At 48.4% G+C, this 24,832-nt stretch overlaps 2 protein-coding genes across 4 annotated transcripts; one reads left to right on the top strand and one right to left on the bottom strand.

Annotated features, from left to right (window-relative positions):
* Positions 1-2,571: 2,571 nt before the first annotated feature.
* Positions 2,572-20,331, bottom strand: rcor1 (REST corepressor 1). Of its 3 annotated transcripts, none has more exons than XM_061743837.1 (13): positions 20,061-20,331; positions 19,836-19,895; positions 18,574-18,654; positions 18,447-18,499; positions 18,073-18,234; positions 17,877-17,995; positions 17,715-17,796; positions 17,585-17,635; positions 15,618-15,764; positions 15,464-15,541; positions 8,919-8,976; positions 7,081-7,313; positions 2,572-3,117 (listed from the first exon to the last, which is right to left on the bottom strand). In XM_061743837.1, exons 1-13 carry the CDS (start codon positions 20,233-20,235, stop codon positions 3,073-3,075), a joined length of 1,344 nt encoding a protein of 447 aa, XP_061599821.1. In that variant the 5' UTR covers positions 20,236-20,331; the 3' UTR covers positions 2,572-3,072. The 3 variants fall into 3 exon arrangements, with proteins under 3 accessions (XP_061599821.1, XP_061599819.1, XP_061599820.1); XM_061743835.1 differs by lacking the exon at positions 2,572-3,117 and adding an exon at positions 3,129-6,448; XM_061743836.1 differs by lacking the exon at positions 2,572-3,117 and adding an exon at positions 3,130-6,448 and having other exon boundaries at positions 17,715-17,793.
* Positions 20,332-20,621: 290 nt separating this feature from the next.
* On the top strand, positions 20,622-22,777 carry LOC133462819 (uncharacterized). Its single transcript, XM_061744270.1, has 2 exons — positions 20,622-20,784; positions 20,886-22,777. Exons 1-2 carry the CDS (start codon positions 20,622-20,624, stop codon positions 22,775-22,777), a joined length of 2,055 nt encoding a protein of 684 aa, XP_061600254.1.
* Positions 22,778-24,832: the final 2,055 nt, after the last annotated feature.

Genomic DNA, 24,832 nt, shown 5'->3' with positions numbered 1-24,832 from the left:
TCAGGTGGAGCTTTGTTTGGTTTATTACACACACACACACACACACACACACACACACACACACACACACACACACAGTCATTTAGTCACATGCATACACACACACACACACACACACACACACACACACACACACACACACACACACACACACACACACACACACACACACACACACACACACGCATGATCATATACATACACACACACACACACACATAGACATACACACTGGCTTGTTCACCTGCATGCTGGCTCTCTAGTTTTTGGGTGTAGGTAGCGGTAGCGATAGCTTAGCTCAGACTGCGATCAGATCTCAAGATTTAGGTCGATTGCTGTTCGTGTTTTGGATGGCTCCGTGCCGGTTTCGTGCTTTGTTTGTGGTTTTTTTGTTGCAGATTTCCAGTGCTTGACGTGTGTCTCCGTGTGTTCCTGCTTCCTGGATTGGCAGTGGATGTCGTCACCCCCCCCCCCCCCCACCCCCCCCAAAAAAAAAAAAAAAAAAAAAAAAAAAAAAAACACTGGGTTTGTATGTGTATATTTATGTATGTCTACGCATATGTGTGCGTATATATATGTATATATTACATATAGTAATAATGCACATATATACACTTTTGGTTTCTACCGTCATGGTATCAATCAATAATATGTGTGCAGACAAGGTAGAAAAAAAAAAAAAAAAAAAAAAAAAAAAAAAAAGAAATCCATGCACTCTTAAGCTTGAGTTATGGTTCTGCGTCCAAACGACACCGTGCCTACGGGAAAGGAATGAAAAACATACTAAAAACAACATAAATGAATGTTTATATAAAAGATGACTTATGGACACTAAGGCAGTAGAAGCTTAACATTAAAAAATAAATAAGTAAATAAGAAAATAAATAAATAATGAAACCTTTAAGAGGAAATTAAGAACAATAAAATGACATAAAAGAATAAATAAGTAGTGCTAAACAAGTAACAGGGGACTCAGTTAAAAGCTAAATTAAAAAGGTGAGTCTTGAGCCGACCTTTAAAAGCATGGACAGTCTCTGCGGTCCTGAGGATCCGGCAGGCTGTTCCACAGGCGTGGGCCAGAAATGTGGAATGAAGCTTCACCAAAGGTTTTGGTTCTAACGTTGGGAACAGATAAAAGACCAGGGGCCTCATTTATAAAGCTTGCATGCGCACAAAACAGGGCTTGAAAGATGCGCACGCCACCTTCTATGCAAAGGTTGGGATTTAAAAAAAAAAACGAACGGAAAAATGTGCGTATCTTTACGCAAACTTTGATCCTAGCGCGCAAACATTTTGAAGATATGGGGAACTGGCGACGCAGGCGGTGAGGTGGTGAAATGAAACCCGATTCATGTCATACTGTTAATGTCATCACATATCAGACTTAAAATAGCGCTGATCGTGTCCCTTTGTGCTTGAAGCTCAGCGTCAGTCAGGACACTTCCAGGTGCGCCATGCGCTTGGGACGCTCTGGTGCTGCTGGTGCTGCAGCCGCGGTGCAGGACACGCCGGGCCGGGAACCTCCTCGTCACCCACCACGACAACTGTAGAGTGACTGAGGACAGAACAAATAAGTGCTTGGCCTCCACCTTCAGATTGCACCACTTCTTTTTTATTTCTGCCACAGATCTGTCCGTGGAACTCACAGCGTTTACAGCAGCAACGACGTGCTGCCACTCACTCGCTTTCTTTTTGTTAGTGATGTCACTACTGTGACCACCAAATAATGTGGTTTTCCTGCCTCCACCTCATCCACGACATCTCCATCTCAGTCTCCGTGAAATTTAGTGGCACGGTGGCTCGACACGTCTCATTCATCCTGACGCAGCAGAAACAGACTGCAGGTGGCGCTGCGCATGCTCAGAAGGCTGATTTATATGCAAATACTGTCATGAAGTAGTTTGCATTACCCATTCATGGTATTATTTTGGCGTGTAGAGGGCGGGATATGAGGCGAATTCACATGTGCAACCTTCCAGCTGGACTATGATTTATAAAGAGAACATTGTGTGCAGATGTGCGTGCACACGGTTTTATAAATCCGGATTTCTTGGTGCGCACGCCATTTTCAGCTTTTGAGCGCATGCAGTCTTTTATAAATGAGGCCCCAGTACCGGAGGATCTCAGGGTCCGCGAGGGCCGATATGGTAAAAGCAGGTCTGAGTGATAAGGGGCAAGGCCGTTAAGACACTTAAACAAGTAAAAGAACCTTAAATCGTCCCTGAAGCGTACAGGGAGCCAATGCAGCGATTCTGCAAAATTCCTTGGAAATTGTTATGAAATACCACAAAATCAGGGATTTTAATACCAAAAAATCTGAAAACCCATTGGGCTCCTGGAGGGACCGGTTTCTTTTACATGTTGGACATCACTGTTGGTGGCCAGTGAAGGAACTGTGGGTTCTCTGTGGGTATGATATCACTTGTTCTTCATACCCCTGCTGTTCCACAGGGTTCAGTACTTGGACTTCCCGTCGCTTAGATACATGCTTGTAAATAATGTAAGAAACATATGTTCTACTGTCAGGCAGCATTTCTATGCAGATGACACACAAACATGGGACAACAAATGTGTCTGAATGACAAACAGAAACTATGCTTTATTGCTGAACTTTGGTTTTATTATTTTTCAATAAAAAAAGTATCTAAAAATCCTAAAAAATAAGAAAAGGAAATAGGAGGACATCAGCAGGACACATCCACTAACCCCGACTACATCGTCCAGCATGTCTGCTTCATCGCTACATATGAAAATCAAAGCCAAACAAACAGACGGGACAAATGTTCAAAAACAATGATACTCAAGAGTACAGGGTTAAAACAGGCCCCGCCCACTGACAAGGTGGGACCTGATTGGTCCAGACAGAGCAGTGAGAACAGGTGATTTCACGAACCTCATACCCAACCGACAGATGCACAACTGAATCAAGAGTAAGTAAGATTTTAAATGAACAAAAATAAACACTATAATAATTAAAACCTTTGTCAGGCCCGGTCCTGAGGTCGGGGGTCTGCTGTGGGTCCTCGGACCCCTCAGGGGCCTGTTCTGAGCTCAGGAGACCATTCTGATTCTTCAGGACGTCGGAGGACTTTCAGAGACCGCTGGAGATGATGAGTCCTGCAGGAGAACCAGAGCAACCATGAGCAGCAGGTTCTAAGGTGGATCAGGATCATTGGATCAGGACATTTAGATGCTTTGACAGTAAAAACTGATTTATTGTCTTAGTCCAACTAAAACCCGACTTAATGCAGAGGTATTGCTGAAACTGTACCGAGTTGAAGCAAAACTGGACAAAGATGAAGACTACCAGCAGGAGAAGTTCCTCATCCTCTCAGAACGGGTTCACCTGGTGCCAGTGGAGAGTTTAGAGTTCTTCTGTCGGTTCAACAGCACCGGCTATGAGTTAGTTCAGTCAGCTACGCATGTTCAGTCCACGTTCACCTCCTCAGCAAACGTCTACTAAGAAACCACAACGCAGAAGAAAAGCCTACGTACTTATTTGATCTAATGTCATTTACTCCGCTTCCATTGTTTGTTACGTTGTGGTTTGGCTGGGAGTGGCGTTGGTGTCTGTTTGCGTACACAACCAGCGGCGTCCAGGACTATGACGCATGTGCATGTGAGAGCGGCAGAGTGCAATCTCAGTCTCGTTTAAACATTGATCAAATACAAACTAAAGTGCAGGCAACGTTGATTCGGTCCTGCCTTAGGTGGTATCACCCCCCCACACACATTCACCTCTATTGTATTAAGGAGGTCCTATACTAACGCCATGACCATGCCCTTCAATGTACCCTTCCCAATATTTCTGTGAGACATTATCAACTCATTAAGCACCTTCTCAAAATATCTGGAATTCTTCCCGTCCTTCTTAGGAAAGCACACGCAATCTACCTTCTTCCTTTCACCACATGGCGGGCGGTAATTATGAGCTCACGGATCTGTTCTGGTGGGGCTCTTGCACGCATCGTCCTGAAGACCTCACATTTCCTACGAGTGATCAGAGCTGTAACTCAATTGCTTCCTCAGAATTTACCTTAGCGACACATAGCCACAGTCATCATTTCAGAACAATTAGTCATCAAGGTGTGAATCAGCTCCTGTTTTGTTTTGCCACATGAAGAAAATATGTTGGAGCAGCAACTTCCTGCTGTCAATTAGCCACGCTGTCACAGCCACGCCCCCAAATGTACATGCCCTTATTTTTCTTCAAGCAGCATCAACTTTTTCTCAAAAACATTTCACAGGTTTGATGATTCTGAGAGGTAGGGCCCATTCAAACATTAAGGTTGCTTCTTCCTTTCACCACAAGGTGGCACTATATGTATGAGCAAATAGATCTCTCACTTATCACTCTTAGGGCCCGAACACACCAACCCAATGGCCGACCGTCAGCAAAAAAGCAGGCGGACTGAAAGTCGGTTGCCGTCTCCCTGAGTTGGTCATAAAAATACTACCAAACACCAACCTGACGCCGACTGGAGCGTACGTTGTGCGCCTGCACAAGGCGTAATACATCCCCATAACTGCAGGCGGCGCTAATCTGTGGTGTCACCCACAAAAGGAAAGTACAACATGATCGCTGTAGTCTAGAGGCCTGAATCAGGACAGTGTCAGGACAGTCGGTGTTTTCACATTTTTCTTTTTTTTATATATTTTTATCCCGGTTTTTTCCCATTTTATCACCCAGTGCTCCTTCTTAAGTATCAGTCCTGGGCATTGCTCCCTCTACCAACCCCAGGAGTTCCTGCACTGGTCTCCTCCTTAACCTGAGGAGGAGCAGCAGCAGCAGCAGCAGCTTCTTTCCACCAGACAGGGTGGGGTTTCTCCGGCCGGACGTAGCGCGTGGAAGGATCACGTTATTCCGGCCAGATCCTCCCACCCCATCTGTTCCCCGGTTGGCCAAAGGGGGCAGTAGAACCAGGACTGTTGCATGTTTTTGTGAGGGAAGCTCACATTAACTACCCAAGGGAACACGGGGAGAACATGCAAACTCCACACAGAAAGGCCCCTTCTCCAACCCCACCCAGGGTGTGGGTGTGCTGAAGTCATGAGGGAACTAACACGCAATTCATCGCCCACAGCGTCCCCGGCGGGAATAAAACCCACGACCTTCTTGCTGTGAGACGACTGCACTACCAGCTGCACCACCATGCCCCCAGTGTTTTCACATCTGGTAGAAGTCAGGAAGGATCTAAAATACAACGAAAATATGAAAATATAACACAATCAAACACAATCAGACCAATGCCATGATAAGAGTGTAGTGTAGCGCCTGTGCCGTCGCTGTTTAGCTAGTACCTTTACCATCATCAGTTCCGGTTAATTCTGATTCGCTAGTCAAGGGCTAGCACTCCACCAATCAGATTGGTCATATAGACATTTCTGCAAATTTTGTGAATAGTTTTACAAATTGCCACCAAAAGTCAATGCACATCTTTCCCAATCAAGCAGGTCGTTTTGATGCATTTCTGGTTGGGTTTGTCAAAACTGCGGCCAATTAAAAGTGCCAAATTTCTGTCCAGACACCAAAGAATGAAAAGAGTAAGAGAAATAGTAGTAAGAAGTCTGAAGTGTTTGACCTTTAATCAAACTGGCCAGAGTCATAAAAGCCCCCAGTCTAAACTAGAAAAAGAGCAAACAAATCAATTTCCAGTGGAATTCTTACAACTAGTGTCCACGTCTGGGTTTAACTGGTTTAGTTTGGGTCACAGCAGGAGAACCTCAGAGATGGTTGTTACAACATTAAATCAATACAGTCAAGATTATAGTTTGTTTCTCCGTTTATTCTGATGCAGGCGACTGACATGAAACACAGACAATAAATCTGTAGGTGCTCTGTGAGGTTTGACCCGGGACACCCTTTGATGGATTGTTGTATCACAGTAATAATAATGAATTTAATTTATAATGCACTTTCCATTAAGTGAATCTCCAAGTGCTACAGCATTCAAGGCAAGAAAATCAACACAAAGCAGCAGTATAGTCACTAAAAGGTAAAAAAGTCATAAAAATCAATGGCAAATCATCTGGCGTGTGATTTACTGAAAAGGTGGGTCTTGAGTCTACTCCTAAGAGTCAATTGACTGTGGTTCTCTCAGGTGGGCAGTTCCACAGTTCAGGGGCAACGGAGCAGAAGGCCTGGTCTCCCATAGTGACCAGTTTAGTCTCCCATAGTGACCAGTTTAGTCTTGGTGGGTTTGAGGAGGTTGTTGTTTGCTGAACGGGTGCGGGGCCGAGTGTGGATCAGCTCCTTCAGGTAAGGGGGTGCGTTGCCATGGACGCATTGGTAGGTTAACAGGGATATTTTGTACTGTGTCCGGGAGGAGATGGGGAGCCAGTGCAGGGAGTGGAGGATGGGAGTGATGTGGTCGTATTTACACTCTCATCAGGATCCTAGCAGCTGTTCTGAATGTATTGAAGCTTTTGAAGGCTCTTGCTTGGGATCCTGATGAGAAGAGAATTGCAGTAAATGAGCCTGGAGGAGACGAAGGCGTGGACCAATTTTTCAGCATCTTTCAGGGACAGGATGGGGCGGAGTTTGGCAGTAAGTTCAGCAGACTGTAGAGCCCCCTGACCATCATCTGCTGGACCTACCTGCACTACAGCCTCAACATGTCAACTGCCAAACCGAACTGGACCCACCCAAACAGATTTGGACCAACCCAAACACCAAGCTGGTCCGACCCAAACCAAACTGGACCTACCAGAGTGTCCTGAGCCAGTCAGAGCTGAGCCAGTCAGAGCTGAGCCAGTCAGAGCTGAGCCAGTCAGAGCTGAGCCAGTCAGAGCTGAGCCAGTCAGAGCTGAGCCAGTCAGAGCTGAGCCAGTCAGAGCTGAGCCAGTCAGAGCTGAGCCAGTCAGAGCTGAGCCAGTCAGAGCTGAGCCAGTCAGAGCTGAGCCAGTCAGAGCTGAGCCAGTCAGAGCTGAGCCAGTCAGAGCTGAGCCAGTCAGAGCTGAGCCAGTCAGAGCTGAGCCAGTCAGAGCTGAGCCAGTCAGAGCTGAGCCAATCTGCTCAGAGAGAAATCAGAACCCTGTGTCACACTGAGAATGCTGGGAGTTTTAGTGAGAACTCCTCACCTCCTTTGTCTGTTTTGCAGCCTCCTCTTCATCGATGGCACAAACCTCCATCTTGTCGTCCTCTCCTCCCCCATCTCTTCCCTCCATCCCATGTTCCGCCTCCCACTCCTGGAGAACCTCGTCCAGGTTAAACCTCCTTCTGTAGTTCACTAGGAAGTTCTTCACCTGAACCACAGACTTATTACCAATCACATCCGAGATGGCCTTGAAGTCCCGCCCATACTTCCTGATGGCTGTGTGTGATTGGACAACAAAAGACAAACCAATGGCTTAAGGTGTTAATCAACCGAAACAATGAGGCATTTATGTACAGATGTCACTGGGTGTAAAGATGTCACCGGGTGTGGGCCGGAGCCGGGTCAGGTCTGAGGTGGATGTGGTGTGGTCTGGTCTGGGTCTGGGTCTGGTCTGGCTCGGTGTGGGTCTGGTCTGGCTCGGTGTGGTTCTGGTCTGGCTTGGTGTGGGTCTGGGTCTGGTCTGGCTCAGTGTGGGTCTGGGTCTGGTCTGGCTCGGTGTGGGTCTGGGTCTGGTCTGGCTCGGTGTGGGTCTGGGTCTGGTCTGGCTCGGTGTGGGTCTGGGTCTGGTCTGGCTCGGTGTGGGTCTGGTCTGGTCTGGCTCGGTGTGGGTCTGATCTGGCTCGGTGTGGGTCTGATCTGGCTCGGTGTGGGTCTGATCTGGCTCGGTGTGGGTCTGGGTCTGGTCTGGCTCGGTGTGGGTCTGGGTCTGGTCTGGCTCGGTGTGGGTCTGGGTCTGGTCTGGCTCGGTGTGGGTCTGGGTCTGATCTGGCTCGGTGTGGGTCTGGGTCTGGTCTGGCTCGGTGTGGGTCTGGGTCTGATCTGGCTCGGTGTGGGTCTGGGTCTGGTCTGGCTCGGTGTGGGTCTGGGTCTGGTCTGGCTCGGTGTGGGTCTGATCTGGCTCGGTGTGGGTCTGATCTGGCTCGGTGTGGGTCTGATCTGGCTCGGTGTGGGTCTGGGTCTGGTCTGGCTCGGTGTGGGTCTGGTCTGGCTCGGTGTGGGTCTGGGTCTGGTCTGGCTCGGTGTGGGTCTGGGTCTGGTCTGGCTCGGTGTGGGTCTGGGTCTGGTCTGGCTCGGTGTGGTTCTGGTCTGGCTCGGTGTGGGTCTGGTCTGGCTCAGTGTAGGTCTGATCTGGCTCGGTGTGGGTCTGGGTCTGGTCTGGCTCGGTGTGGGTCTGGGTCTGGTCTGGCTCGGTGTGGGTCTGGTCTGGCTCGGTGTGGGTCTGGTCTAGCTCGGTGTGGTTCTGGTCTGGCTCGGTGTGGGTCTGATCTGGCTCGGTGTGGGTCTGGGTCTGGTCTGGCTCGGTGTGGGTCTGATCTGGCTCGGTGTGGGTCTGATCTGGCTCGGTGTGGGTCTGATCTGGCTCGGTGTGGGTCTGGGTCTGGTCTGGCTCAGTGTGGGTCTGGGTCTGGTCTGGCTCGATGTGGGTCTGGGTCTGGTCTGGCTCGATGTGGGTCTGGGTCTGGTCTGGCTCGGTGTGGGTCTGATCTGGCTCGGTGTGGGTCTGATCTGGCTCGGTGTGGGTCTGATCTGGCTCGGTGTGGGTCTGATCTGGCTCGGTGTGGGTCTGGGTCTGGTCTGGCTCGGTGTGGGTCTGGTCTGGCTCAGTGTGGGTCTGGGTCTGGTCTGGCTCGGTGTGGGTCTGGTCTGGTCTGGCTCGATGTGGGTCTGGGTCTGGTCTGGCTCGGTGTGGGTCTGGGTCTGGTCTGGCTCAGTGTAGGTCTGATCTGGCTCGGTGTGGGTCTGGGTCTGGTCTGGCTCGGTGTGGGTCTGGGTCTGGTCTGGCTCGGTGTGGGTCCGGTGGGATGTGTTTTCAGCCGTTACCTTGCACAGCGAGAAGCTGCTCCTCTGTGGTCCAACGATTGTTGAACTTCTGACTCATCTGGAACAGAAGCAGCAACACAATCATGAATCTCTGAACTACGTCCCAGTTTCCTGCAGAACTGAAACATGAGTGGGGCAGGCCGGTAACACAGCGGAGGCACATTCAACTCATTTGAGCCAAATGGAACCAATGGTTCTGGGATTGCTCTAGATCCAGCTTGGAACAGATCCACATCATCACCACATAATTCAGTGCATTGGGGTGTTCAGGAGAAAGTGGGACCACATCAAACAGATCCTTCTGGTTGCCATGGTGATGACAGATAGGCGTCTCCATAGCCGCGTACGTAATACTACTATGGGTTAGTTCAGGGTGGATAGCTGCCCTGGGGCAGACCATCCCAACGGCCCTCCAGAGCAGCAGCGGGGTCAGATCTCTTGAAGATAAAATCAGAGACCATGGACACAGAGAGGAGCCCAAAGCCCCCCCGCACCCCTTTGCCCCTGACTGAGGCCCTGTTTACACGGGGCAAAAACGGAGGCGTTTTCATGCGTTTTGGCCGTTCGTTTACACGAAAACGGAGGTCAAAGCCCCCAAAAACGATCATTTCTGAAAACTCCGGCCAAAGTGGAGATTTTCAAAAACTCCGTCTTCACGTTTGCGTCTAAATAGAGAAAACGGAGGAAAACTGAGATTTACGTCACATTATGCGACAGAAACGTCACCGTCACCAGCAGCGTCATGAGTGCGACCTGTGTTTACAATTTGTTTGGCCACCGTCAATATTTTCTTTTATTTTACCTGTTTTAAATTCTCACAGACTCTCGTTCCTCACCGTGTCCACACTGCATGCGACGCGAGCGAGCGTCAGCGTCAAAAACAGTTCCATTGCTTTATTTTTTATTTGCACCGTCTATACTGGTTGCGAGCGACGCGGCGTCGTTTTGAGCTGGACTTTTGTCGCACGCCCTGCTTCTATTTTCTTCCTGTCGCTCGCTTTGAAAGCCGGTTGAAAGTTGAAAAAAAAGTTGAAAGCGCTGTAGGAAACAGTCATTTCAATACAAGAACCTCAATAAAGTGGCAGCTGCTGGAGGGAGATCGCCAGGGAGCTGGAAGGTTCTGATAAAATAATAAGATATAACAAGAATCTTATCTTAATCTTATTAGGGCTTCATTTGTGCCGGATCCAACAAGATATGGTACCTATTTGATCATTTCTCGTGTCCTCTGCTTTCCCCCCACATCCCAGTAATGATCTGACATGCTGACATGTTTGCTGCTTTAACACCACGAACACGCCGGTCACTCCAGCTGTTCTCTGTTTGATTGTGTCACCACACGCCGTTATTTTGTTCGTTTTTTTCCCCACTTTGGTCGGACGTTAGACCTGCTTGTATTTTCTTCCTGCCGCCTTGTCTAGGAGTTCTTTTAGGAGTTTCTTTCAGGAGCGCACGGGCGGTTGGTGGGGCGAATAAAAGGCGAGTCTCGGGCGGGTGAATAAAGGCAGATTTATGGTTCCGCGTAAAATCGACTGCGTAGCCTACGGCGTAGGGTACGCGGCAACGCGCACCATTCGGTGAGTGCGCCGCGTACCCTACGCCATAAGGGTGCGTTGGTGTAATAGTGGAGCGGCTAAGAGTGGATTTTAGGCAGAATCGTGCATTTGGTGATACAAGCATGAAAATTGGCATGAGCAGTCTCCATGGGTCACTTGACAAGAAAATTGGTCGGGCCACTTGAAATTTCAAGTTGGCGGCCATTTTTCAAGATGGCCGCCACCTTGGTCGATCAATTAAGTGATGTAATTGTTTGGTTGGTGATATAGGCATGAAAATTGGCATGAGCAGTCTCCATGGGTCACTTGACAAGAAAATTGGTCGGGCCACTTGAAATTTCAAGTTGGCGGCCATTTTTCAAGATGGCCGCCACCTTGGTCGATCAATTAAGTGATGTAATTGTTTGGTTGGTGATATAGGCATGAAAATTGGCATGAGCAGTCTCCATGGGTCACTTGACAAGAAAATTGTCCGGGCCACTTGAAATTTCAAGTTGGCGGCCATTTTTCAAGATGGCCGCCACCTTGGTCGATCAATTAAGTGATGCAATTGTTTGGTTAGTGATATAGGCATGAAAATTGGCATGAGCAGTCTCCATGAGTCACTTGACCAGAAACTGCTCACAGCCACTTGAAATTTCAAGATGGCAGCCATTCTTTGAGATTGCCACCTGGATTTTTAAATAATATATTTTCCCATGTTAATTTGAGCTCCTAAAAAGGCCAAGAGTGGATTTTTACTCTATTTTGTCTAACTCCTCACCCTTGACCTGTCCGATGTGGTAAAACCTGCCAGGAGTTGCCTCCTAACGGCATAGCTCTCAGGGTTCATTGAAGTGCACAAGCTCCCTTACCACGACAAGGTAACGGTCACAAGGGAGGGTTTTTTTTTTTTTTTTTTGCCTAAATGAACAGATAGTAACGTTGTCAAATAAATACTAAGGAATGGAGAAACAAAAAGGAAGATTATTAAAATGGCCAGCTTTGGTGCTGAATGGATAGCGCTCCAAAAAATAATTGAACAATTATTTACTGAATGGCAATATGGGCAGATCTAGAGGCAACAGCAGCTCTGACTGACATAGCCGTGGAACCATGATAAACTGAAAATATTCCTCACAAATAAAAGGTAGAGGTGCTGACATTACAAAGTATCTCCTCAACTAAAAATATCTGTCACTGGTAATTAGCCAGTGGAAAAAAATACTAAAGAACTAAACTAAAAATGTGATTAACTGGTAAAACTGAAGACAAACTGATGTGGCCATGGGGAGCCGAGCCATAGGTCTACACCTGAAAACACAGGTGCCAAGGGGGAGTAACCCTGGCAAAAAGAATATGCAGATAGGATCTAGCAGGGGCAACTACACAGACATGTACAAGTGAGTCCATATCTGAAGCACTTACACCTTCCAGTACATGCCTTGGTGCACCCGCATTTGGTCAACTCCCAACCACTCTCTGCAATAGGTGGAAAAGGAGTCCAAAAGATTTTCCATTCCTCATCTTATTTTGTCCATCCCCAGTCAGATGGGCTTGGCATTTGTGGTTGTCGCTTTAATGCCTGTCCCCACACGTATCCAGCCTCATAAGATGCACGTTTGGCATGCTCTTTGAGTGCTGCTTGAGTTGGTGGGATCAGGTCATATGGTCTTTGCTTTCTTGCAAAGAGATCAAGCCTCACCTCATTCACAGTTGTGACATCGCTGGATCTGTCATACATTAGCACAACAAATCTCTCCAAAGCTTGAAGGTCGCTGTCATCCACTGCAGAGGGGCATTCACTGAGTTTTCCAAATGTGTTTGAGACCTCATCACACACGTCCCATGTTTTCCAGGCAGACTTCTTTGATTTTCCATTGAAGGCTGACACAACATCACAACCACTGAAGGCATGGAAGAAGAGGATACCACGTGTTACCATGTACCAGGATAGGATAGGATAGGACAGGATAGGATACCACGTACCAGTCCGATCGTTCATCCAATGCCATTTAAATCCTGTGCGATCTGTACACCATCCGGTTAACTAAATCCCCGTTAATCTTGGCTCGGCTCTCCCGCGCTGGCACAACCTGTCAATTCAGGTGCGGCTATCTAATTGGTTTGGGGAAAATTAGATAACATTTGGGATACTAACTTTCAATTAGCTGACATTGAACCCCACTCTGAGTTTAACAGCAGTGATATATCACCAGTGTGCCCTGGTAGTGCAGATATTCACTCTAGTCTAATTTACCCGTAATCACCAAATCAACACAAGTGTACTTTTATGCCTCAGTGTTAGAGGTTTTTTTTCATGGCATAAAATTGTTTTGGTATCATCCAAAGTTAAAAAAATAATGACTCTGAGTCCTCTTTACTAAAAAAAAAATGTATATGGGAAAATTGATCTTTTGAGGATCCAGTGGCGGCTCATGGCAGTTTCAATGCTTGTATTAGCCTAAATCAGTGCTTCTCAATCCTGGTGGGCCCCTTTCCTGCATGTTTTAGATGTTTCCCTGCACCAACACACCTGATTCTAATTAAAGGTCCTCATTAGCTTGTCACCAAGGTCTGCACAGCTCTGTTGATGACACAGGTACTTTTATCACGGTGTGCTGAAGCAGGGTAGCATCTAAAACATGCAGGACAGGGGCCCACGAGGACCAGGATTGAGAAACACTGGCCTAAATGCTCCAATAAGGTGGCGGCCATCTTGAAAAAATGTCCGCCATCTTGAAATCCCAATTGGCTGTGAGCAGTTTCTTGTCAGGGGAACAATGAGACCGCTCATGCCAATTCTCATGCCTATATCACCAACCAAACAATTACATCACTTAATTGATCGACCAAGGTGGCGGCCATCTTGAAAAATGGCCGCCAACTTGAAATTTCAAGTGGCCCGACCAATTTTCTTGTCAAGTGACCCATGGAGACTGCTCATGCCAATTTTCATGCCTATATCACCAACCAAACAATTACATCACTTAATTGATCGACCAAGGTGGCGGCCATCTTGAAAAATGGCCGCCAACTTGAAATTTCAAGTGGCCCGACCAATTTTCTTGTCAAGTGACCCATGGAGACTGCTCATGCCAATTTTCATGCCTATATCACCAACCAAACAATTACATCACTTAATTGATCGACCAAGGTGGCGGCCATCTTGAAAAATGGCCGCCAACTTGAAATTTCAGGTGGCCCGACCAATTTTCTTGTCAAGTGACCCATGGAGACTGCTCATGCCAATTTTCATGCCTATATCACCAACCAAACAATTACATCACTTAATTGATCGACCAAGGTGGCGGCCATCTTGAAAAATGGCCGCCAATTTGAAATTTCAAGTGGCCCGACCAATTTTCTTGTCAAGTGACCCATGGAGACTGCTCATGCCAATTTTCATGCTTGTATCACCAAATGCACGATTATGTGACTTATCTGCTCCGCTATAACGCGGAACCATAAATCAGCCTTTTAAAAGGCGAGTCTCAGCTGTCAATCAAAAGAACGTGGTAGAACGTGGGCCGATAACGCGTTCAGTGTATCAGGACAGAGCGCGTCCGATGCCATAAATCAGCCTTAACTGGAAGTTACACGTGTCATTTGTTGATGTTTTTCCAGGATTCTGATTGGCTGGCATGACGTTACCAGCGTTTTCATGCTATCCGTGTAAACGAGGATATTTTTGAAAACGGAGAGGGGAAAATATCAGTTTTTGTAAATACCCGGCTACGTGTAAACGTGGCCTGAGGCAGTTCTTGGATCTGATCCAGCTAAATTCAGGGGGAGGGTGGTTGCAGTTTTCTTGGACCTGAACTGAACTTTACAAGCTGGCTGTCAATCCAAGTCAGAAACTGGTTCTGAAGCAGAACTGGACACTTGGTGGGAAGTCTTGCATTTCTGCCTCATTCGCATCAGCAGGTGCTGCTAATCCGATAAATGATCAGAACCAGATGAAGTGAGCAGCAACAGCTGGTCCAGAGTCTTCAGGTGTGGGCTGGAGCTCCATACTCCCCACCGTTCAGGCCCCGTTTCCACGGAGCAAAAACAGTGGTGTTTTCATGCGTTTTGGCCGTTCGTTTACACGAAAACGAAGCTCCAAGTCTCCAAAAACCATCATTTCTGAAAACTCCGGCCAAAGTGGAGATTTGCAAAAACTCTGTCTTCAAGTTTGCTTGTAAACAGAGGGAAACGGACATTTAGGCTTCAGAACGTCACATTATGCAACAGAAACGTCACCAGCATCATGTGTGCGACCTGCATTTACAATTTGTTTGGCCACCGTCAATATTTTCTTGTATTTTACCTGTTTTACATTCTAAAGTCACACTTAAAAGTAACTCCACTTCTGTCACTCCAAATGAAAGACTCTCGTTCCATCTTGGAAGTAACACGTGTCGTTTGTTGGAAGTTTTTTTCCAGGATTCTGATTGGCTAGCATGACTTTATGCTTCTCGTTACACTGCCCCCTGTAGGTTCATAGCACCTTAACAGCGTATTTATGCACATTACTTGCTCTTGCACATATACTGGACTTTTATTCTTTTTAACTGTTTTTTTTAACAACTAACTCTTTTTAACTCTTCTTAAACTGTTCTGTTGCTGGCTGACAAACCGAATCTCCCTACGGGGACAATAAAGGTTTTCATTCATTCATTCATTCATTCATTCATTCATTCATTCATTTATGCGGGTTCGGATGGTATTTTTCAAGACGTAGAGGGGGAAATATCCGTTTTTTGTAAATACTATGTGTAAAGGTGGCCTCAGTGTGAGCTCGTGAAGCCTTCTGGATGCAAGGAAAAACCTCTCAAGAAGCAAGACAACAAAGTCCAGCTGCAAAGGTTTTAGTGAAGCAGCTGTTGGTGCACATCCATCTGGAAAGGGTTCAACAAAAAACTGTGTCCAGAATATTTGGAGTTCACCTACATCAGAATAGCTGAAAAATAGAAGAATTAAAGTTTTACAACGACTGAGTCCAGAACTCGGCGTTACCATGGTTACCTCAGGCTGCCTGAACTCTTCTACTCCTGAGCTGAGTTTCTCCTTCAGAGAACTGTTGGTCTGTTTGATGGTCTGAACCTGAGACACAGAAACAGGCAGTTGAGCAGGCAAGTAGAGCCACCTGAGAGTCAGCAGGACACACAGGTACACTTACCTGTCTCTTGATGGAGACCACCTGACTGTCCAGCTGTCTGATGAGTCCCTGAGCAGATGAGGATGAGAGAGAAACCACGCCCTCCTGATTCAGAAACATTCCCCGAGGAGGACGTTTCTTCATCCGCTGAGACGCCTTCCCACCTGGCTGTCGGGAAAACCACGCATGAAAACTGAGGTCAGGTTTAAATCCATCGTTGACTCTAGCAGCAACAATGCAGTTGAATGAATTCAATGGAGCTCAGAATAGATGGAATTTAATCATATTGGTTCTTGAAGGAACGTTAGAACTTTAGCTGAATGGTTGGTTCTGTGTGTTGCAGTGGTAGCGTTGCTGCCGTAAAAGCTACAGCTAGGTAGCTAGCACTACCAGATGAAATGCTACAGGGGTGACTGATGCAGGTCCTGATGCTGCATCCCAGAGCTGAGGAGGAAACTCCTTGATAGGAATCATCGTCATTCTCTCCATGACCACATCTGTGAGATAAGCAACAATGATTCAAACTAAATAAATCACTAAAAACAATAAAAAGACAACACATGCTGTCTTTGGACCACAATGTCTACTTGATGTAGAAGCTGTTGTCTCGACCAAAGAAAACCAAAAACAATACAAAACAAGAAAAACAGAATAAAGTGAAGAGGTGTCCTGAGGTCCACCGGAGGCTGTTCTGGAACATTCTGGTGGTTCTGATGTCCCTGAACCTCCTGCCTTACAGCAGCAATGTGCGTGGGGGTCCCAGACGATGTTCAGAACCCCGTTACGACTCTGATGGTAGGAGGCAGGGTTCCTTCCCGCTCCTCTCACCATCTTCTGCAGAGTCTCCCCATCTGCAAAGTTGCGGCTGGTGAAGGAAACAGCAGTGCAGATGTGAGCTCTCACCCACAGAAACGTCACTAGACGCTGCTGACAGGACGAGGAAATCCGCAAGTAAACTGCTGCAGACAAGCTCATCTCTGTCACTGCAGAAACGTCCTCATCAGAGACAAAACTGATGTAAAGGACACCTCCGCAGAGCCGCAGGAAAACTCCATAGGTGAACTGGTACCAGTGTATTGATCTCCAGATGTGACCCAGCTCCGCAGGTGAGCCGGCCCTGATGTAATGATCTCCAGAGGTGAGCAGTAGATTCACTTTGTATCTATAAAAAGTTCACAGCTGCTTATATCTTCATGAACGCTGAGAAACGACTAAAATCTCCTTTTGCAATCAGTTTATGTGCAAATTCCCTGTGCTCAAGTTCCATGAATGAGGCCTCGCCCACATGTGTTTAACTTTATAACGTTATTACAATGGTCTATAAACGAATACTGGTTTCATCGTATGTGATGAACAATGCCAGACGGGTTTGTTTTTTAATGAGCAGCAACTACATCAAGCTCATCCAGACTTCTGAATCAGCAAGTTTGCTGATGGAAAGTTTTAGCTGCTCACTTTTAGGGAGAAAAAAAAAAAACACAAGTGGGGGATAATAATATATATATATGCAACAACTCCTTCGGGGAAATGAGTCCTCTGCTTTTAACCTGCAGTCACACTAGGAAATGTGGGCTGCCGGGGTTCACACAGCGGTTCACCTTTTGTGGCCATGCTGGCCCCGGGTTCTCCAGCCCTCTGAAACCACCCGGCTACCCTTTCACACAGCTGCAGCAGTAAAGGTGCCTGAACTCCTGAAAGACCCCCAAAAGCCCCTCATTCCCACCTGGAAAGGACATTCGAGCCCCTTCTGACTCAGAACCAGAGCTGAAGGTCCTCACGAGACCCAACAGAACCACATCCCCCACAAAAACCAGCGACGGGAGCCCGACTACACCAAAACTGACCGAAGCGAGCCGCTTTGGAGGTGTGGTCATAGTTTTTAGAGGTAAAGAATGCAGCAGTACCAAACTTCACCTGTGTCTTGTTTTTGTGTAAACCGAATAATGTAAAAACGAGTCAGAATAACCAGAATAAGCCCGGTTTATTACCTTGAGACCAGACGCTGGTTTCACCTCCAAGCCCTCTGATCCAGAACTCACCTGAAACCAGATATGCAGGTCAGTTGACAGCTAAGCAACAGCTGAAAAACTTTAGTAGAGACAGTCAAGAGCAGTTTACCTCCCTCTTCTCCTCTTTATTGGAGTCGAACTCTAAGTCGCTGGGCATATTTGCATTTCCATCGTCTGCTTCGTCATCACTGCTGACAAAGACAGTTTAGGTGGTGGACTAATCACATCCCAGAGTTCACCAGCTGTGTCACCTGTGTAAACCTGAGCTTACCTGTCGCCCCGTTCTCGCTTCTGTTTCCGGGTCTGTCGGTCCATCAGACTGGTTTTACTACGACTTTTTTTCCAGGAGTAGTAAAACCGGACTAGACTGGCCATGGATTTGTCGGGTAGCTGCACATAGATGGCCTGGTGTAAGTCATGGGTCATACGGGTCAAGGTTAAACAGGACAGAGTGGTTGCACTGGTACCATCTGCTGGATACGGTGGAAGCTCTTCCCGTGGAAGCTGAAGGCTTGTTCAAACAGGACCCGGTCCTCCACCGTCCACTCGTCAGGAAATGGTGTGAAGTTCGGTAGATCCGCCAGGGATTTCTCTACGTTGTGTTTGTGCCAGAAGAGCATCCCCAAAGCCTGAGACAGGTGAGAGACGGTGATGAAAGATGGGTGAGACGTGGGTGAAACGGGAGAGACGAAGGTGAGAAACCAGCGGGACATGGGCAAGACATTCAATTCAATTTTACCCCAGAGCAAAATGAGCCAAACGGGTGGGATACGGTTGAGACATGGCTGAGAGACAGGTAAGCAGTGGTTCGAACACAAAGGCGTTCAGGTGGAACGTTTACCTGCTCCATGTTGTAGCCATGTTTCTCTTTGGCGAGGGCAACGTACTCTTCCACTGAAACGAAAGCAGCATTAGCACAGCGGCGACCGCTGTGAACGTGGCGGTAGAGCAGATGTTAGATTTCTTACGTTGCGTCCGGTTCAGGCTGCTGCTGGGGATCCAGACCAGCATCCCCAGGTTGTCCCTGAGCTGCGCCGCCTTGGCCACTTCTGCAAACACAATGGTCAGAAACCCATCCATGCCATCTATTTTACTTCAACACTTGTACCAGTCCTCTAAAATGCATCTGTTGTAGCAACAAGCCAATGGGCAGATAGGATCAGGATCCAGGTGTTTCATAGGACAGGTGAAGTCCATCTAACCTGACAACTGCAGAACTTCAATGATTTTCAGAGAGTGTTAAGGTTAGTCCAGTTTTCAATATACCGTTGTTGGTTAAAGACTGAGGATCAGGGTTAGGCTGAGACTTCTGCCAGCTTCGCTTTCAGCCTTGTCGCTTTGGGCATGCTCAGTACGATGATCATGTGATGGCTTAACTGTTTCAAACGTTTTGGTTTCTGTTACTTCACAAGATCATTTCTGGCTCAACTACACGTTTAACAGCGACTTCATCTGTTAAGTTGGAAAACAAAACTTTACCAGTCTGTGACATTTCTATTAAACCTTCCAACAAAACACGCATTTGATTGACTAAATTTATACTAAGATCTTTGGATCATGAGTATTTATTTTGTTTATTTTTTTAATATGCAACAATTGACCGAAGTTCTGAGGTTCAACGTTTCTAAAGTTTTATACAGTTTAATGTTCAAATCAGCAGATTTAGTTTCAGCCACTTAATCATTTCACATGAAGTATCCCAGTTTATCACAAACTTATTTAGATTTTGGTCTTTTACTCACTAAAACATAAACGATCATTAGATCCAGGACTGTTTGGTTTTCTAGGTTTCCTAGAGACACAAAAGTATTTATCTTTTATCTCAGATAGTTTACTCTCCTGGGAGAAAAAAACGCTAGTACCTAAGAGGACGATGTCAAATATAAAAGCATCACCACCGTGACTACTCGCCCCTAACCCTGCCATCCAGAAAGCATGTAACGACCAGCTATCGATTTGTCTTAAATTTCAATTATCATGCTACCCAAGTTTCGGGACCATGGCATCTCGTTTTGGGACCCTCAGGTCTGCTTTTTCAGCCTCGGGTTTAACCGGTCCTTCAGTTGGTCCGGTCTGTCCTGGTTTCTTCTGTAAGAGGAAGTTAAATTCCTCATTTTTGGTGAAAACCTCATCAATAGAGTCGATTCTGGTCTCGAGGGGAAAGCTCGACTTGTTCGAGGCTACCATGCCGCCTCGACGCTACTGCCCCTCCAGCCCTCTGAAGACTTACCCGGGTCATAGTCCGGAACCACGGCCTGGTACTGCGGTCCGACCCGCATCCCCCCTCCACCTGCGGGCGCGGGCGCACACACACAAACACACACACACACACACACACACACGCGCGCAAACATCCGTTTTTATTAGAGATCAGGGGTCCACGTCCACGGCGGAACCCCGTGTTCGAGGCTACCCACCGTGTTCGAGGCTACACACCGTGTTCGAGGCTACCCACCGTGCTCGTCGTCGCTGCTGCAGCCTGAACTTCCTTCTTCCCAGCTGCTACTGATTCCATTACCGGACAGGCTCTTCCCGCCGCCGCTGGCCGCTCCTCCGGGCCCGGTTCCCGCCGGGGCTCGGCCTCTCCTCTTCCCCGGAACCTCGGGGTTTCTGTCCAGAACCGCCGGCATCTGGACCTACACCGGGAGGACCAGGACAGCCCGGCTAACTGCTAAGTCTCCCTGCAGCCGGCCTGTTAGCTCAGACAGCCCCGCCCCCCCCCCCCCCTCCTCCCCCCCGAGGAAACCAGTCAGGACCGGAGTTCTGGATGAGGCCCGGTTCGAAGCAGCGGGTCCCACCCGGACGGCAGAGAGGGTCCGGGCTGGAGCAGGTCCGACAGTCCCGATCAGTTTCAGAGAGCGTCTGCTCTGAATCCTGGATGCTAAGTGCTAACTGAAGCAGCCCACAAAGTTCTGGAACAATCGGTGTGACCGGGAAAGAGCCCACAGAACCGATCCAAGACGAAGACTGGACCCATAGACTAGCAGCTGACCCGAACTACTCAGACCTGAACCACATGAGCCCAGAAGCCGCTCATCAGTGGAGGGGGGACGTCTCTGTGACGTCAGAGGCGCGTTCCGGACACGCGCGTGAGCATCAGTCGCACGATCAGAGAGATCTGGATTCTGGTGAGATCTGGATTCTGGTGAGATCTGGATTCTGGAGAGATCTGGATTCTGGTGAGATCTGGATTCTGGAGAGATCTGGATTCTGGAGAGATCTGCAAAAACGTTCAGAAGACAAAAGTGCACTTTTAGCAAATAAAAATGAAAGTGAGAAGAGCTGCAGCCAGAGCAGAGACGGCACTGGACCCGGGACCACCAACACCCCCGTCCCTGGACCACAAACACCCCCGTCCCTGGACCCGGGACCACAAACACCCCCGTCCCTGGACCACAAAGACCCCCGTCCCTGGACCCGGGACCACAAACACCCCCGTCCCTGGCCCACAAACACCCCCGTCCCTGGACCCTGGACCACAAACACCCCCGTCCCTGGACCACAAACACCCCCGTCCCTGGACCACAAACACCCCCGTCCCTGGACCCGGGACCACAAACACCCCCGTCCCTGGACCACCAACACCCCCGTCCCTGGACCCCAGACGACAAACACCCCTGTCGCTGGACCACCAACACCCCCGTCCCTGGACCACCAACACCCCTGTCCCTGGAACCCGGACCACAAACACCCCCGTCCCTGGACCACAAACACCCCCGTCCCTGGACCACCAACACCCCTGTCCTGGGACCACAAACACCCCCGTCCCTGGACCCGGGACCACAAACACCCCCGTCCCTGGACCCGGGACCACAAACACCCCCGTCCCTGGACCCGGGACCACAAACACCCCCGTCCCTGGACCCGGGACCACAAACACCCTCGTCCCTGGACCACCAACACCCCCGTCCCTGGACCCCAGACCACAAACACCCCTGTCCCTGGACCACCAACACCCCCGTCCCTGGACCACCAACGCCCCTGTCCCTGGAACCCGGACCACAAACACCCCCGTCCCTGGACCACAAACACCCCCGTCCCTGGACCACCAACACCCCCGTCCCTGGACCACCAACACCCCCGTCCCGGGACCACAAACACCGCTGTCCCTGGACCACCAACACCCCCGTCCCTGGACCACAAACACCCCCGTCCCTGGACCACAAACACCCCCGTTCCTGGGCCACAAACACCCCCGTCCCTGGACCCGGGACCACAAACACCCCCGTCCCTGGACCCGGGACCACCAACACCCCCGTCCCTGGACCACAAACACCCCCGTTCCTGGACCCGGGACCACAAACACCCCCGTCCCTGGACCACCAACACCCCCGTCCCTGGACCACCAACACCCCCGTCCCTGGACCACCAACACCCCCGTCCCGAGACCCGGGACCACAAACACCCCCGTCCCTAGACCCGGGACCACAAACACCCCCGTCCCTGGACCACAAACACCCCCGTCCCGGGACCACAAATACCCCCGTCCCTGGACCCGGGACCACAAACACCCCCGTCCCTGGACCACCAACACCCCCGTCCCTGGACCCCGGACCACAAACACCCCCGTCCCTGGACCCGGGACCACAAACACCCCCGTCCCTGGACCACAAACACCCCCGTTCCTGGGCCACAAACACTCCCGTCCCTGGACCCGGGACCACAAACACCCCCGTCCCTGGACCCGGGACCACCAACACCCCCGTCCCTGGACCACAAACACCCCCGTTCCTGGACCCGGGACCACAAACACCCCCGTCCCTGGACCACAAACACCCCCGTTCCTGGACCACAAACACCCCCGTCCCTGGACCCCGGACCACAAACACCCCCGTCCCTGGACCACCAACACCCCCGTCCCTGGACCACAAACACCCCCGTCCCTGGACCACCAACACCCCCGTCCGTGGACCACAAACACCCCCGTCCCTGGACCACAAACACCCCCGTCCCGGGACCACAAACACCCCCGTCCCTGGACCACCAACACCCCCGTCCCTGGACCACCAACACCCCCGTCCCGGGACCACAAACACCCCCGTCCCTGGACCACAAACACCCCCGTCCCTGGACCACAAACACCCCCGTCCCTGGACCCGGGACCACCAACACCCCCGTCCCTGGACCACAAACACCCCCGTTCCTTATCGGCCGTCTACATCCCTTTTTTAATTCTCTCGTCAGCCACTAGGTTTATGAACATCTGCACCTCAGAGTTGGATCACCAAACAGACGTTTGCGCTGTATAATAAAATCACTGCAAGCCGCGAGTCCTTCTCGCGCTGACTCCGCTTCCTGATTCAAACGTCTGACGGCCCCACCCCCCGACCAATCAGTGGCGTGGAGGGTGATGACGTCAGATACAGGGCCGACTCAGCACACTCAGAACCTCGACAGAATAGATACAGAAAAAGTACCTACTTGGCCAGCCTTTAACCGTCTCGGCCCATAGTGGAAAAGAGCTAGACGGGGGCGTGGCGAGTAGAAGCGCGCAGAGTAGATACTTGTCGCTTGATCAGCGCTACACTTCTTATTCTGGTTTGTGCTTGCCATTATGGCAGGTGTGGAAGAGTTTGTCGGCTCTCCATCGGAGGATCTGTTGGATCTCTGTACGAAAGAGTCAGTGGGTCAGCAGACGGAGCAGGCCTGTTTGGACCTGGAGCAGAGTCGGCTGGACTTGATCAGAGCTGTCACAGGTTGTCGGCTGATGGGGCTGTGTCTCCCATTTCTGATCATTCTGTCGATACTTGATGTGTTGGGTAACTTAAGGTTGTTGCCTAAATTTTCTGAGGAGGATCCGGAGTCTTTTTTTGTGATGTTTGAAATGGCCGGATTTTTCTTGCACGCTAAGGCTTCAGTGTTTGTTGACGGGTCGGGCTCAGGAGTTATTTTCAGCTTTGACAGTCTCTGATAGTCAAGACTACTTAATTAGATAAATCAGCGGGTTTGAGAGGTTATGAATCGGTTCCGGAGGCCTATAGGCAGCGGTTTAGGACCTGGAGGAAAAGTGAGAAGCAGAGTCATCTCGAGTTTGCCCGTGATCTGTCCACTCATCTATTTATTTTTTTTAACATGTTTCTTTATTGGGTAGTCCATGTAGATTATATTACACAATAAACATTTTTTTTTATAGGGTTCGACAGAATACCCCGTTTTATATTTTACCACACACACAACAAACAAACAAAAAAATAAATAAAAAAATAAATAAGGACACAAAACTTAACATAACAAACACCCCAAAACACACACATTGCAAAATACGTAATTATAAACAGGTCCCCATGTAAGTACCAATTACCAATCAAACTCTGACTGAAGACAATAATAATAATAGGAAAAATAAAGTAGTAAAATAAAATATAGGACACTCAAAACAACCACAACAAAAAATAAAAATAAATAAAAAAAAAGAAATAAGATAAATAAATAAAAATTTAAAATAAACAGACATAAGAAGAACCCTAAAAAAATTAGACATGGTTAGCAATATCATACTTCCCTGTAATTAAATTAAATCAGATTAAATTAATCTTCCAAGGATGCCAAAGAGTTAACATGAGAAAGAATAGGTTCCCAAATATAAGAAAACTTATCAGAGCAACCCCTAATACCGTATTTAATTTTCTCTAAATATAAAAATGACATCAGGTCTTTCAACCAAGAATTGGGAGATGGAAGTTTTTGGTCCTTCCATTGAAGTAGAATACGTTTACGAGCTACAAGAGAGAAAAAAGCTATTATATTAATCTCCTTCTTAGTAAAACTATTAAAATCTTCAGGTACCCCAAAAATAGAAATTAAAGGGCTAGAAACCACTAGTTTATTAAGGGCTTTTGAGAGAGTATTATAGAAAGATGACCAAAATGAACATAGCTTTGGGCAGGAAAAGAACATATGTGTATGGTTAGCAGGTGATAAAGAGCATCTGTCACATTTATCACCTGTATCAAACAGTCTATGAAGCTTGACTTTGGACATGTGAGTTCTGTGTACGACCTTAAACTGAATCAATGTAAGCTTGGCGCAAGATGAGGTATAATTAATTCTGTCTAGGGCTCTCTGCCACCATTCAGGTGAAAAAATAGTACCGAGTTCTTTTTCCCAAATATTTTTAACTGTTAAAGGAAATTTTAATGATGATGAGATTAATTTGATCACATTTGAGATGTTTCTGCGAGCTACAGGTAAAGATAAAATTGCATCGACAAGCGACTCGGACAATTG

Source organism: Cololabis saira, chromosome 16 (assembly GCF_033807715.1).
Source record: "Cololabis saira isolate AMF1-May2022 chromosome 16, fColSai1.1, whole genome shotgun sequence".
NCBI classification, from domain to species: Eukaryota; Metazoa; Chordata; class Actinopteri; order Beloniformes; family Belonidae; genus Cololabis; species Cololabis saira.
This window is presented reverse-complemented; position numbering and strand designations above follow the sequence as displayed.

What these genes read in the sequence shown, in the direction of transcription:
- LOC133462819 (XM_061744270.1), top strand. Translation starts at nt 20,622, where the DNA reads ATGAGCCCAGAAGCCGCTCATCAGTGGAGGGGGGACGTCTCTGTGACG. An exon ending in CTGGAGAGATCTGGATTCTG is followed by an intron (nt 20,785 to 20,885) that starts GTGAGATCTGGA and finishes GAAAGTGAGAAG; the next exon opens with AGCTGCAGCCAGAGCAGAGA.
- rcor1 (XM_061743835.1), bottom strand. Translation starts at nt 20,235, where the DNA reads ATGCCGGCGGTTCTGGACAGAAACCCCGAGGTTCCGGGGAAGAGGAGA. An exon ending in CAGCAGCGACGACGAGCACG is followed by an intron (nt 19,896 to 20,060) that starts GTGGGTAGCCTC and finishes CCGCGCCCGCAG; the next exon opens with GTGGAGGGGGGATGCGGGTC. An exon ending in AAGCGAGAACGGGGCGACAG is followed by an intron (nt 17,797 to 17,876) that starts GTAAGCTCAGGT and finishes TGTCTTTGTCAG; the next exon opens with CAGTGATGACGAAGCAGACG.